The sequence below is a fragment of the Anomaloglossus baeobatrachus genome, chromosome 9, assembly GCF_048569485.1.
Source record: "Anomaloglossus baeobatrachus isolate aAnoBae1 chromosome 9, aAnoBae1.hap1, whole genome shotgun sequence".
In the NCBI taxonomy this organism is placed as follows: domain Eukaryota; kingdom Metazoa; phylum Chordata; class Amphibia; order Anura; family Aromobatidae; genus Anomaloglossus; species Anomaloglossus baeobatrachus.
In genome coordinates, this window is record NC_134361.1 from 232,956,634 (window position 1) to 232,971,392 (window position 14,759).

At 47.3% G+C, this 14,759-nt stretch overlaps 1 protein-coding gene across 1 annotated transcript in view; it reads left to right on the plus strand.

The window, feature by feature from the left end:
• The first annotated feature begins 95 nt into the window (after positions 1-95).
• Positions 96-14,759, plus strand: part of CRAT (carnitine O-acetyltransferase) — a 37,840-nt gene continuing 23,176 nt past the window's right edge. The window contains exons 1-3 of the mRNA XM_075324763.1: positions 96-393; positions 8,735-8,995; positions 9,371-9,489. Coding sequence (XP_075180878.1) covers positions 367-393; positions 8,735-8,995; positions 9,371-9,489 — 407 coding nt within the window. The 5' untranslated portion in view covers positions 96-366. The remainder of the gene's footprint in view (positions 394-8,734; positions 8,996-9,370; positions 9,490-14,759) is intronic.

The following is a 14,759-nucleotide window of genomic DNA, read 5'->3' on the forward strand; positions in this document are numbered from 1 at the left end:
CGCACGCGCAGTCAAACGAAAGCGGCAAGTTATGGCTTGCCCTTAATTAAGATGGCGTTGGTTTGAAACGCAAGCGGCCATGTTTGTTTCTGGCAAGTCCAAGTTGCGTAGGACTTGTATTTGCAAACGTTTCTCTTGCAGCTGAGCTGAGACGGGCTGCAGTGAGTGATTAATGTCCTGGGGGTTAGAATACGGAAGGGAATTTGGGATAGTGAGGAGCATGGCCGCTGCGCCCCACCCTGGCCTCTATGGGCAACGCAGCAGAGTTGTGTTGACAGTGCAGCAATGAAGTTCCCCTTGTCCTTGTGACTGACAGCTCGTGGGGACTTTGCACTGGGGCTCTGGTAGCCGTGTCCTGCAGGAGACATGCTGGCTCTCATAGCTCGGAGCATGGTAAGTGCTGCACTGGTGTGTGGGGGAGGGGGAGGTTGGGGTGCAGGGGGTCTGTGTGTGGTGGGTCTATATCACCTGTGGAGTAACCCCCCTATGTCATTCACCCCCCTCCAGTGTAGGATTTAACCCATTTCTTGCACGAAACGGAAGGTTTTCACGTTTTTGTTTTTCACTTTGGAGCCTTTAACCCTTTCCCAGTGCAGCAATTTTTCTTTTCTTTTTCCTTCCTGACAGCCATAACTTTTTTTTTTTATTTTTTATTAGCTGTATCAGGTCCACATTTTTGGTGGATGAGATGTAATCAGGGATGATGCCATTCACGTTACTGAAAAAAAAGGGTGAAATAGCGGAAAAAAAACAAACTGGATTTCTGGCTTTTTTTTTTTTTTTTTTATTCAAGAACCGTAACTTTTTTATTTTCCCATAACTGGGGCAGTTTTGTGGTTTTTTTTGCGTGGCGAGCAGGCATTGGTATTGTTTTGGGGTACACATACTTTTTGATCACTTGTTAGAGGGGTGTGGTGACCGAAAATCGGCAGTCCCGGTGGGTTTTTTTTTCGTTTTGGGGTTTTTTGCCTTTATTTTTATTTTTGTTTTTTTTGTTTTGTATTTTTTTTCTTTGTTTTCCTGTTTTGTTTTTCTTTACGTTTTAGTCTTTGGTTTCGTGGCGTTTTTTTTTTTTTTTTGTTTTTTTTTTGTTGTAGCTTGTTTTTGATGTGGTGTTTTTTTTGTTTTTAATGTTTTTCTTATATATCCTTATTGGTCGTAGGATGTGGCGGTACCCAGCATGTTTTTTTTTATGTTGTTGTTCTTGGATATATATGGGTCGATTTTAAAGATACAGTATATAATTATTATTTTTTTTTAATTTTTCCTCAGACTTGCGCTTATGTGGTCGTTTGTAGTATATTCTTCTAACATCTAAGTGTTGCAGAAGTACTAAGATGGCGGTGACATTGAGGGTCTTCAGGTGGCCACTAGCTGCCACGGCAACTAATGGGCACCCCACCCCCGCATTGGCAGCCAGTTTTTTTTTGTTTGGGGTTTTTTTTTAATGCTGCTATCAGTGATTGAGTAGCATCTAAATGCTTTAACGGCAGCACTCGCATGGTATGGAGTGGACCCTAAATGTGTAGTACCACTGCACAAACATGTCCGCCATGGTTATATGTTTTGCTATGTGCAGTAAATGGTTGATCACGCCAGCGTTAGGTCTATTGAGATGTTTTGTTTATTTTTTGCTTCAAGTCTTATGACACCCTTCAAAAAATAGTTTCCAGTGACCACCAATGGCAGCTCAGATTGCATGTCACCAGATCAATTTCATAAAAGCTCAGAGCTGATTGGTTGCTATAAGAGACGAGGCCTAATTTCTGAGACAGTAACTTTCTTTCCAGTATAATCTGGGTTTATTGCGCTTAGCGACCAATCACAGCGTGACTTTCATTTGACTAGAGTGGTTCATAAATAGAAGCTCAGAGCCGATTGGTTGCTATGGGTGACGAGGCCTAGTTTCTCTGTCAGACCCTAATCCTGTTCACAATGTGTGACCAGCCTGTATTTAGGCCTACACAGCGATTGTGGTCGTGTGGCCGGGCGTGTGACTATTGTCTATGTTGCTGTGTAAGTCTCCGCACAGCCCTAACCCTAGTGACCGTCCATTGCCCTTCTCCCCGATATTTCTGGGGGGAGCAGCTGAACGTCTCCATGTGCTTGTCATACCTCCTAATAATGGAGAGCGCCTGTCACTTCCCTCGGGCGCAGGGGATGGCTGTTATTGACATTTTATCTATTTGCTCGGCTTTAAGGTGACGTTCAAACATGCCGACAGATGAGTCCGACTTCTGACGGTTCACGGACACTAGTCCTCTCGGATGCAGCGGGAGCCATTTAGTGGCGTGTACCTTGCTTTCTCCAAAAAGCAGCATATACAGATACGGAAAGGTACTCTGCTCACCCCGAGAGCTGCCCTCACATACACTGTTGTGTACTCCGCTCACCCCGAGAGCTGCCCTCACATACACTGTTGTGTACTCCGCTCACCCCGAGAGCTGCCCTCACATACACTGTTGTGTACTCCGCTCACCCCGAGAGCTAAATGCACTGACGTGGTTTTGTAATCTGCTCACTTCTAAAGCTGCAAAAAGGGTGAGATACAGTGGACTGATATTCATTATATATAGTAGAAATCATCAATCTAATCATCAGATAGGACTACGTGTGAGGGCAAATCGCATGAACATGTGAACAAGAAAGGAGAAAAGGCGATCATAGAAGCCCAGACACACAATAAGATATAATTCATTTTTTATTAGTATAAACAATCTTTAGTGCAGGCAGTGGTAAGGACCAACATAATATGCATGATATTCATATATGCTCTAGACAAGGTAATGTCACAAATATATTACATTTCATAAACATCATATATATCTGTAATTTAGTATCCATAATTCCAATTACTCTCACTCATAAAAATATATATCGAGGAAAATAGATTATCCACCATACAATATGTGAGCTAAATTGATGTAAATAAGGCCACATGGCTGATAACAATCCTATCAAAGCGGATCTTAGCTAGTTAGATAAATACCGCCAATGTATATATAGAGGTCAAGCAACAATTGTTATATATCAGAAATAATTATATATACCTCTTAAAGTGGTCAGTCCTAATAGTTGTATAACACCACCGGCTCAAATAAGCCCAACCCTATCACAGTCAGGACTGAATATACCACAAGTTTTTATATATATCACCTCCAATATACACAGTGGTGGTAATCATCACCCACAAAATGACGTAGATTGCAAACTGAATCAGGCTTGCAATCACATATATTGCGGTATAGATACCATCTATCTGTACCTACTAGCTATCACCATTAGATGTCACTGCAGCCATAAAACATACATATATATATCACATTACACTGATCACCTGAGATCATCATCAAGCTGTTAAATTAGCCAGGTGGCTAGCCATGTCTCAACATACCCACACCAGAGACAGGCAACAAACAGTGTAACCAGACATAAGGAGCATTAGAAAAGAGACATTACCAGTCAGGAGCATAGACGTCCGACACGTGTTTCGATAAGACTCTTCGTCAGGGGGGCGCCCCCTGACGAAGAGTCTTATCGAAACACGTGTCGGACGTCTATGCTCCTGACTGGTAATGTCTCTTTTCTAATGCTCCTTATGTCTGGTTACACTGTTTGTTGCCTGTCTCTGGTGTGGGTATGTTGAGACATGGCTAGCCACCTGGCTAATTTAACAGCTTGATGATGATCTCAGGTGATCAGTGTAATGTGATATATATATATATATGTATGTTTTATGGCTGCAGTGACATCTAATGGTGATAGCTAGTAGGTACAGATAGATGGTATCTATACCGCAATATATGTGATTGCAGGCCTGATTCAGTTTGCAATCTACGTCATTTTGTGGGTGATGATTACCACCACTGTGTATATTGGAGGTGATATATATAAAAACTTGTGGTATATTCAGTCCTGACTGTGATAGGGTTGGGCTTATTTGAGCCGGTGGTGTTATACAACTATTAGGACTGACCACTTTAAGAGGTATATATAATTATTTCTGATATATAACAATTGTTGCTTGACCTCTATATATACATTGGCGGTATTTATCTAACTAGCTAAGATCCGCTTTGATAGGATTGTTATCAGCCATGTGGCCTTATTTACATCAATTTAGCTCACATATTGTATGGTGGATAATCTATTTTCCTCGATATATATTTTTATGAGTGAGAGTAATTGGAATTATGGATACTAAATTACAGATATATATGATGTTTATGAAATGTAATATATTTGTGACATTACCTTGTCTAGAGCATATATGAATATCATGCATATTATGTTGGTCCTTACCACTGCCTGCACTAAAGATTGTTTATACTAATAAAAAATGAATTATATCTTATTGTGTGTCTGGGCTTCTATGATCGCCTTTTCTCCTTTCTTGTTCACTTCTAAAGCTGCACCCTCAGACCCTCTATGTGCTCCGCTCACCCCGAGAGCTGTATACAGCTTTATATATACATATAAATACATTTACATATATATACATTTACATATACAGCTGTGTGCTCTACTCACCCCGAGAGCTAACCCCAAAGACATCGCTATGTGCTCCACTCACCCCGAGAACTGCACCCAGAATAACGGCTGTGTACGCTGCTCACCCAGAGAGCTGCCCCCACAGACACCACTATGTACTCCGCTTACCCCGAGAGCTGCACCTACAGACACCGCTATGTGCTCTGCTCACCCCGAGAGCTGCACCTACAGACACCGCTATGTGCTCTGCTCACCCCGAGAGCTGCCCCCACAGACACCGCTATGTGCTCTGCTCACCCCGAGAGCTGCCCCCACAGACACCGCTATGTGCTCTGCTCACCCCGAGAGCTGCCCCCACAGACACCGCTATGTGCTCTGCTCACCCCGAGAGCTGCCCCCACAGACACCGCTATGTGCTCTGCTCACCCCGAGAGCTGCCCCCACAGACACCGCTATGTGCTCTGCTCACCCCGAGAGCTGCCCCCACAGACACCGCTATGTGCTCGGCTCACCCCGAGAGCTGCCCCCACAGACACTACTCTGTAGACAAAATCCTGAGGTAATCTCCGCTTCAACCCTCTTAGGTTTACTCCTGGCAGCCAAGTTCGGAGTTTGCTAATTTTGGGACACGTAAGCCGTCAGTGTTTGGAAAAATGGCGGAGATTGAGGTTTGGCTGATCGTCTACAAGTGATTAATTCAGCAGAGCCCGATGGAGACCTCGTGGATCGCCCGGGGGATAAATCCTGCTGGAAAGCCTAGGTCGTATTTATTCCCCCTTGTGTACCCAGCTTTCCCAGGATCGGAGAAATAGATGGCGATACAGGATGGATTTCCGTTACTGGGGATTTATTGGTTTCGGTTTCTCGCTCTGGTAAACAGAATGACATTGAGCGAGGGGGGTGCAGTGCCCTCGATGCCCCCCACCCCAGCCGCACATGTGTTGGTGAATGTCACGGGTGCCCTGAACGCCAGGGTATTGTGTTACACACGGGCACAGTTTGTACACTGGGTGGGGTATATATTTAGAATAATGGAAGTTACTTTGTATTTTATGAAACGAGTTTTCCCTCCCGCCATACTTTACACTGCAGTTTACGCTCCTTTCTGACCTTTAGCCTATGTATTTTATCGTTGCATGTTGCTGACCAGTTTTAATCCTTCCACAATACTTTACAGTGCAGCTTACGCTCCTTTCCAACCTTTTGCCCCTGTATTTTATCACGGAGGGGTGGATTAGTATCAGGCACTCGGTGCTATAATCGGTTATTACAGTCCATGACCTTGGATGCTCAGAGATCGGGCTGTGTCTACGAAAAGGAGGAATTAAGGCCACAAAATTGGAGTAAGGGTCACATTCCTCTTCTGGTGAACTGACGTCTGGACTATGGCCGACACCTCAGAGCAATAGCACGACCGGGGCAAAGTTCAGCGCTGTGCAATGCAAGTGGCGGCAGACAGGGGGCGCCAAAAGTGCAGAAAGGGAAGAAAAACAGCACCACCCAGAGGTTGATTGGGAGATTGCAAATCAACCCCATTAATTTCTAGTGACCTAGATATGATGGAAGTCTCCTCTGCCATCTAACAAGGGGTGTGCAATCACCCTGTAAGTCAAGCGGAGCGTAAGAAATCAGGAGCGATATGTCAAAGCCGCCCACATAAGTGAGGAGCAGTGTTTTTAGGAATTGCCCTTTAAGCGATTCCCTCATAGCCATGGGAGTTGGGCCGGAGAAGGAGCAGCCAGGGGTGGATTATAATGAATAACATCACTTTGAGGAGTTGTTATTTAAGCAATTGTCCATATATTCTGGAAGGAGCACCGTGCTGCCCCAGGGGTAAGTGTCCCTTCCGTGTTTATGGCAGCGGGGCACTGAATGGCAGCATTGTGCCAAGTGTTGCAAAACAGCCTGTGGGTGGAGGAAGCGGAGACGTGTGATCTGACGGCCGACTTCCAATATTATTTCTTGTACAATAGATTCACTCTCAAGGTCCCTGGCCTGCAGAGCTGACAATCTAGAAGGTAGATTTTAGATGGCAGGAATCTGTAGATGTGGCTAAAGATGGCTGCCTGTTCTTGTAACTTGCTTACAGAAGGAAGCACAGCTCTGGAGAGCAAACTTCTGCTCCAACATGGCAACAACTGTTCAGATTAAAGGGGTCATCCACTGCAGATTTTTATTCTGCCCCTTTAAGGCCCTGTTTGCCATTCATTTGACCAATACATACTTTAACCGCTGTCGTTTTTTTTCCCATTGACAGAGTAGACCGGTGTTTTGTCTGTAAGGTTTAAGACCCCGCTTGTTCTTTTAGTCTGAATCGGAGCGTTAGTGGCGGCCATGGATGACAGGCGGCAGTCACGGCAGGTACGGTACTCGCCTCTCCCGGCCCGGGCTATATTCTCCTGCTTTTAATCTGATTTTGCTTCTGCTGGGATTAGAATAATGGGAATTAGGATTGCGGACGGGGAATTTACCTCATTCCTAAGATCTCATTATACCCGCCGTGTTTACTAGGAAAGTCTCTAAAGATCTCATCATCTGTGTCTCTGGTAAAAACTGAACTGCCGCCAGTCTGGACTCTGCCGAGAAATAGTCTTTAGTCTGATGACCGATCCCAAATGAAACATCCATAATCTTCCATTTCATAGGTCGCCCTCCACCTGATATATCGGATGTACTGTCTGCTTGTTAGGAGATTATTGCTTAAAGGGTAACTCCCCTGATGTCAGCCGCACTTTCTATCAGTAATTTAAAAGTGATGGAGGGATATTTCTGACAACGAAGGCCCTATCACAGGTGGAAAGCACTTTTCTGACCATATTCTGGTATAAGCCAGTGTTCACACCGGTGTCAGATTTCCATATTGACGAAATTTACTGCAGAAGTCCAAAAATGGGCAACTTGGGCCGTCATTTTTCTTTTTTAGGATTTTTGCCTCTTTCATTTGGGTCACCAGAGCATCATTAATGTCACTTCATGAATTTAAACTTAGGGGTTAGTTTTACTGCATTGAAAAGGACCTGTCATGGGTCAAAAGGCTGCAGTTTTTGCTCTTATTTTATTCCCACTTCTCCCTTGAGTAATCTGTTTTTTTTATTTCATGGAAATCCGCCGTACGGTTGCAGAGATATGAGCTTTTTTATTTTGTATGGTCAGAGCAGTCTGATGACACGCCCCTGAGGATCCTTTGAGCCACGCCCCCAAGGTACTCACTAAAAACACTCACTGAATAAAAAGGCTCATATCTCTGGAACGGTATGGCGGATTTCCAAAAAATAAAAGAAGAAATAGTCAGAGGAACAGTGGGAATAAAATAAGAGCATTTTTCATCTGGTGGCCGGTCTTCTTTAAAGACTAGTGGCAAATTTGAATCACATGCCCTAGGGGAGATCACAATAAGATCCCATGGTAGCGTTGTTTATCCGACATATCCATGGAAGTTAATGGTGCCATGATCCTAGCTCTAGAATAAAGCTTTTGGTTCACGGTCTGCTGTCTCCTCCCTTATCGGGAGGTGTTGGTGGGACTCTCTACTGCCATATGTATACAGGCACATTCCCTGGCTGTGACGCAATGTGCTGTACTGATACCACACATACTCCACCCTTAGAATAAACTCTCCAACGTAGGAAGGACATCAAATGGTGGAAGGATTGCGATATGGGTCCCTGGTCCAGCAGGCGAGTCTTATAAATGGCCGACCATGTATTACCCGGCCCTAGCTCATCATATGTGGTCCACAATGGGGGGGGGGGGGGATATGGACAGCTGACCATCCATTAACCCAATATATACTGACGCTTGTTTCTAATACTAAACTCATCAAAAAAATCTGAAATGGATCCAATATTTCAGCTTTTTTTATAATTTATTTAGATTTATTAACACAGGAACAAATCTGGATGCTTTTACTTGCAGGTATCAGCCAGGCAGACGTGGTATAACCAAAGCTTTGGCCATAGATATTGGATAAATGGTGTTTTGAACCTTGACTCAAAGGGGGAGATAAGGAGTGTCCGGCATCTGAGTGATGCTTATCTATGAGAAGGTTTTGTAGATTTCCTTCCTTCTCCTTGGATTGCTCCTGAAGCTTTGGTGCAGTACCAGACACCACCTGTAGACGAGGGTGGCGCTGCGTGGGATGGAAAGAGCAGCACTTAACCCCTATGAAGGGTCCGCCAGTATAAAGGGTCCACCAGGTAATTTTGGCATCATTCCTACTAATGTTGTTTATGTATTTTTACAGGCCAAGCCGGCTCGCTTGGTGAAGCCCGTGTCATTGGTGAAGCTGCCGGGTAGGTACTTGGCGCATCAAGAGGGGCTGCCGTCTCTTCCCGTACCTCCATTGCAACAGACGCTGGACAAGTACCTTCTGGCCCTGAAGCCCTTGGTGCCTCAGGAAGAATGGGCACACACCAGCCACGTGGTGGAAGACTTCCAGTCCTCCGGAGTGGGCGAGCGGCTGCAGAAGGGGCTTGAAAGGAGAGCAAAGAAAACGGAAAACTGGGTACGGACACTTCTTACTACTTCGGCTACACTACAACTCCCAGCAGGCGTTGGGGAGAAGAATAAAGCAATACTAGGCATCTTTGATGGCGATTATCGCCAAAGGATTGGGCATATTGAAAGTTAACCTGCCCAGTGCTATCTACTGTCTCAAATTGTCTCTCCAAGGAGGAAGGAGACAAACTCTAGCGCCACTTATTGGGAGTAGCAATCCTAAAAGTGGCCCTATAACGAGCCTTTTCATATGACTAAGGATTTATGCCAGATCAGAACCCCAATTTGCAGACACGGTGTTTCGGGGTGATTGACCCTCGTCAGTGCAAAGTATGAGATCTGATCTAATCTATCTGACTGCTATGCATGTGCTTTTCCTCAGCTCGCGGAATGGTGGCTGCAGACGGCTTATCTGGAATACCGGCTCCCCGTGGTGGTCCACTCCAGCCCCGGCGTGGTCTTACCAAAGCAAGACTTTGCAGACAGACAGGGGCAGCTAAGGTAACTGGTAACTTTTTGATTTGTACTTCCTCTCCCGAGATTTCAGAAGGAGGTAGGAGATGACCTTTCTCACTCATCCCAAAATAAAGTCCAATAAGATTGATCTCGGGACGGTCTCTCCGGACCCTCCCCCCCTCGTCCAGATCACAAGTGCTGACTCCTCGCTCTGACCTCCAGCGTGCACCCCCTCCTCAGCGGCGAGGGAGGGTGTAACATTACACGGCCATGCGGTGAGACAGCTCAGACTCAGCCGATCCGCCTGATCCTCAGCTGGGCTTCCGTTCCCCTATCTCACCTACCCCCACCCATTTACCGTGTCCTGAGACCCCCACTCCTCTACAAAATGCAAGTTGGATTATTCCATTTTTAGGCTGGAGATCAGTGGTGCCGGGAGTGTCTGTTACTCGCCTATCTCCCCCAATCTATGTAGCATTTAAATACATACAGTGGGTGCAGAAAGTATTCACACCCCTTTACATTTTTCACTTTTGTTTCATTGCAGCCATTTGGTAAATTCAAAAAAGTTTTTGTTTTTTTTTCTCATTAATGTGCACTCTGCCCCCATCCCCCATCTTGTCTGAAATGTAGACATTTTTGGAAATTTATTAAACAAGAAAAATGGGAATATCCCCTTTGCTCAGTATTGAGTAGACGCCCCCTCCCTTTTGAGCTAGTACAGTCATGAGTCTTCTTGGGATCCTGGATTTGGGGATCCTCGGCCATTCTTCCTGCAGATCCTCTCCAGTGCCGTCAGGTTGGATGGTGAACGTTGGTGGACACCATTTTCAGGTCTCTCCCGAGATGCCCAATTGGGTTCAGGTCAGGGCTCTGGCTGGGCCGGTCAGAATGGTCACAGAGTTGTTCTGAAGCCGCTCCTTTGTTATTTTAGCTGTGTACTTAAATAAATGAATAAAACTATTATATTATTATTGTCTTGTTGGAAGGTGAACCTTCAGCCAAGTCTGAGGTCCGGAGCATCTGGAGGAGTTTTTATTCCAGGATATCTCTGCACTTGGCAGCTTTCATCTTTCCTTCAATTACAACCAGTCGTACTGTCCCTGTCCCCATAGCATGATGCTACCTCCACCATGTCTCACTGTGGGGATTGTATTGGGCAGGTGATGAGCAGTGCTTGGTTTCCTCCACACATACCGCTTAGAATTATCACCAAAAGTTCTATCTTGATCATCTCATCAGACCAGAATGGGGTTCTATGAAGGGGTGAGTGCAGATCTGGATACTGGTAATGCAGCTGAGGGGATTTATTTAGACTTTGCGAAGGCATCTGATCCTGTACCACATAATAGCCTTATACTAAAGCTCCAGAAGCCGCGACCAGGGGAAATTTTGTGCAACTGGGTAAGGGTACTTTCACACTTGCGTTTATTTCCTTCCGTTACAATCCGCCCTTTTGGAAAACAGCGGAATCCGTTAACGGATTCCGCTGTTTCCAATAGACTTGTATGGGTGACGGATTGTACCAAAAGGACCTGCGTTGCTTCCGCTGGGCGACGCTCCGTTGCTTCCGCCCAGCGGGAGGAACGCAGCATGTAACGTTATTTTGAGCAGCGGAATCCTCTGGATTCCACTGCGCATGCCATGCTCCTTTTTTTTTTTTAAATCAAACTTTATTTTGGCTCGCGGTGGCCGAACGTTCAGCTGAGCGCCCGGCCGTCGGCAAGTGACAGCGCTCAGCTGAGCGCCCGCCCGCCGGCATGCCCGGGCGCCGGCAAGTGACAGCGCTCAGCTGATCACCCGGCGGCCGGCTGCAGGGAGCGCTCAGCTGATCACCCGGCGGCCGGCTGCAGGGAGCACTCAGCTGATCACCCGGCGGCCGGCTGCAGGGAGCGCTCAGCTGATCACCCGGCGGCCGGCTGCAGGGAGCGCTCAGCTGATCACCCGGCGGCCGGCTGCAGGGAGCGCTCAGCTGATCACCCGGCGGCCGGCTGCAGGGAGCGATCAGCTGATCACCCGGCGGCCGGCTGCAGGGAGCGATCAGCTGATCACCCGGCGGCCGGCTGCAGGGAGCGATCAGCTGATCACCCGGCGGCCGGCTGCAGGGAGCGATCAGCTGATCGTTTACAATAGTCTGCCGCTGGTAGAACTGTAAAAAAAAAAAAAAATCAAAACGAATTGCGTTGTTTTGCAGCATCCGTTGTGCCACTATATGCAACACATCCGTTGCATCCGTTACACAACGCAATGCAACGGATACCGTTCAACGCAAGTGTGAAAGTACCCTAAGGAGTTGGCTAAAAGATAGGAAATAAAGAGTAGTCATAAATGGTACATTCTCTAAATGGGCTATAGTCAGCAGTGGGGACCGCAGGGATCTGTGCTGGGAGCAGTGGGGACCGCAGGGATCTGTGCTGGGAGCAGTGGGGACCGCAGGGATCTGTGCTGGGAGCAGTGGGGACCGCAGGGATCTGTGCTGGGAGCAGTGGGGACCGCAGGGATCTGTGCTGGGAGCAGTGGGGACCGCAGGGATCTGTGCTGGGAGCAGTGGGGACCGCAGGGATCTGTGCTGGGAGCAGTGGGGACCGCAGGGATCTGTGCTGGGAGCAGTGGGGACCGCAGGGATCTGTGCTGGGAGCAGTGGGGACCGCAGGGATCTGTGCTGGGAGCAGTGGGGACCGCAGGGATCTGTGCTGGGAGCAGTGGGGGCCGCAGGGATCTGTGCTGGCAGCAGTGGGGGCCGCAGGGATCTGTGCTGGGAGCAGTGGGGGCCGCAGGGATCTGTGCTGGGAGCAGTGGGGGCCGCAGGGATCTGTGCTGGGAGCAGTGGGGGCCGCAGGGATCTGTGCTGGGAGCAGTGGGGGCCGCAGGGATCTGTGCTGGGAGCAGTGGGGGCCGCAGGGATCTGTGCTGGGAGCAGTGGGGGCCGCAGGGATCTGTGCTGGGAGCAGTGGGGGCCGCAGGGATCTGTGCTGGGAGCAGTGGGGGCCGCAGGGATCTGTGCTGGGAGCAGTGGGGGGCCGCAGGGATCTGTGCTGGGAGCAGTGGGGCGCCGCAGGGATCTGTGCTAGGACCGATTCTGTTTAATCTCTTTATTAATGATCCTGTGGATGGGATTGATAGGAAAGTGTCAATCTTTGCTGATGACACCAAACTATGTAGGATATTAAAAACTGACCTTGATACAATATTAGAAAAAGATCTGGATAAGATGTGGGATGGGCAGATACTGGACAGAGGAGATGTAATGCACCTAGGACGGAGTAATCCTATAGCTGCATATACATTACATGGAAGTAACCTCCGGACTACAGAACAGGAGGAAGAGCGGGGGATTGTGGGTACAAATAAGCTGAGCAGCAGCACTCAATGTCAGGCAGCAGCTGCAGAAGCAAACAAGATTCTAGGGTGTATAAAAAAAGAGAGATTAGATCCCGGGATCCCAACGTATTGTTACCCCTCTATAAATCACTTGTAAGGCCACATCTGGAATATGGGATCCAGTTTTGGGCTCCACATTTTAAAAAGGACATTCAGAAGTCAGTCAGTTCAAAGGCGGCAACTAGACTATTACAAGGAATGGAGGCCGCCCGTAAAGTGAGTAATGGAGGCCGCCGCCCCGTAGGGTGAGTAATGGAGGCCGCCGCCCCGTAGGGTGAGTAATGGAGGCCGCCGCCCCGTAGGGTGAGTAATGGAGGCCGCCGCCCCGTAGGGTGAGTAATGGAGGCCGCCGCCCCGTAGGGTGAGTAATGGAGGCCGCCCCGTAGGGTAAGTAATGGAGGCCGCCCCGTAGGGTGAGGAATGGAGGCCGCCCGTAGGGTGAGGAATGGAGGCCGCCCGTAGGGTGAGGAATGGAGGCCGCCTGTATGATGAGAGGTTGGAAAAGTTAGATATGTTTAGCTTAGAAAAAAGACGTCTCAGAGGAGATGTCATTTATATGTATAAATACATGTGTGGTCAATATAAAGGACGGCGCAGGACTTATTCCTTCCAAAGACAACACGAAGGACCAGGGGACACTCAGTGCGAGTGGAAGAAAAGCGATTCCGACAGCTAAATAGGAAAGGGTTCTTTACAGTTAGAGCAGTCAGACTGTGGAATATCCTACCACAAGAGGTTGTAATGGCCGACACTATCACAGCTTTATATCCGGGCGGATGATTTCCTCAGTACAACATTGTTGGTTATAAATGACTTGGTGACAAAATGTAGAACTGGTGGAGGAAGGGGAACTAGATGGATGGGGGCTTTTTTCAACTTTAGTAACTATGTAATCTTATTCCTCATAGTCTGGGATCCTTCATGTGTTATTTTTGTAAACTCTATGTGGCTTTCATGTGTATTGCACTGAGGAGAGGCTTCTGTCAGGCCACTCTCCCATAAAGGCCGGACTGGTGGAGGCTGCAGTGATAGGTGACTTTGTGGAGCTTTCTCCCACCCCCCTCCTGCATCTCTGGAGCTCAGCCGCAGTGATCTTGGGGTTCTTCTTTACCTCTCACCAAGGCTCTTCTCCCACGATTGCTCAGTTTGGCTGGACGGCCGGGTCTAGGAAGAGTTCTGCTGGTCCCAAACTTCTTCCATGTAAGGATTATGGAGGCCACTGTGCTCTTAGGAACCTGCAGAAATTATTTTGTAACCTTGGCCAGATCTGTGCCTTGCCACAATTCTGTCTCTGAGCTCCTTGGGCAGTTCCTTTTGACCTCATGATCCTCATTTGGTGTGACATGCAGTGTGAGCTGTGAGGTCTTATATAGACAGGTGTGCGCCTTTCCAAATCACGTCCTATCAGTGTAATTACACACAGCTGGACTCCAATGAAGGAGGAGAACCATCTCAAGGAGGATCACAAGGAAATGGACAGCATGGGACTTACATATGAGTGTCTGAGCAAAGGGGCTGAATACTTATCACCATGTGTTATACTGAGCGAAGGGGCTGAATACTTATGACCATGTGTTATACTGAGCAAAGGGGCTGAATACTTATGACCATGTGTTTATACTGAGCAAAGGGGCTGAATACTTATGACCATGTTTTATTCTGAGCAAAGGGGCTGAATACTTATCACCATGTGTTATACTGAGCGAAGGGGCTGAATACTTATGACCATGTGTTTATACTGAGCAAAGGGGCTGAATACTTATGACCATGTGTTATTCTGAGCAAAGGGGCTGAATACTTATCACCATGTGATATTTCAGTTTTTCTTGTTTAATAAACTTGCAATAGTTTCTACATTTGTTTTTTTCTGTCAGGATGGGGGATGGGGGATGGGGGCAAAGTGCACATTGAGGAAAAATGAACTTTTTTTTTTT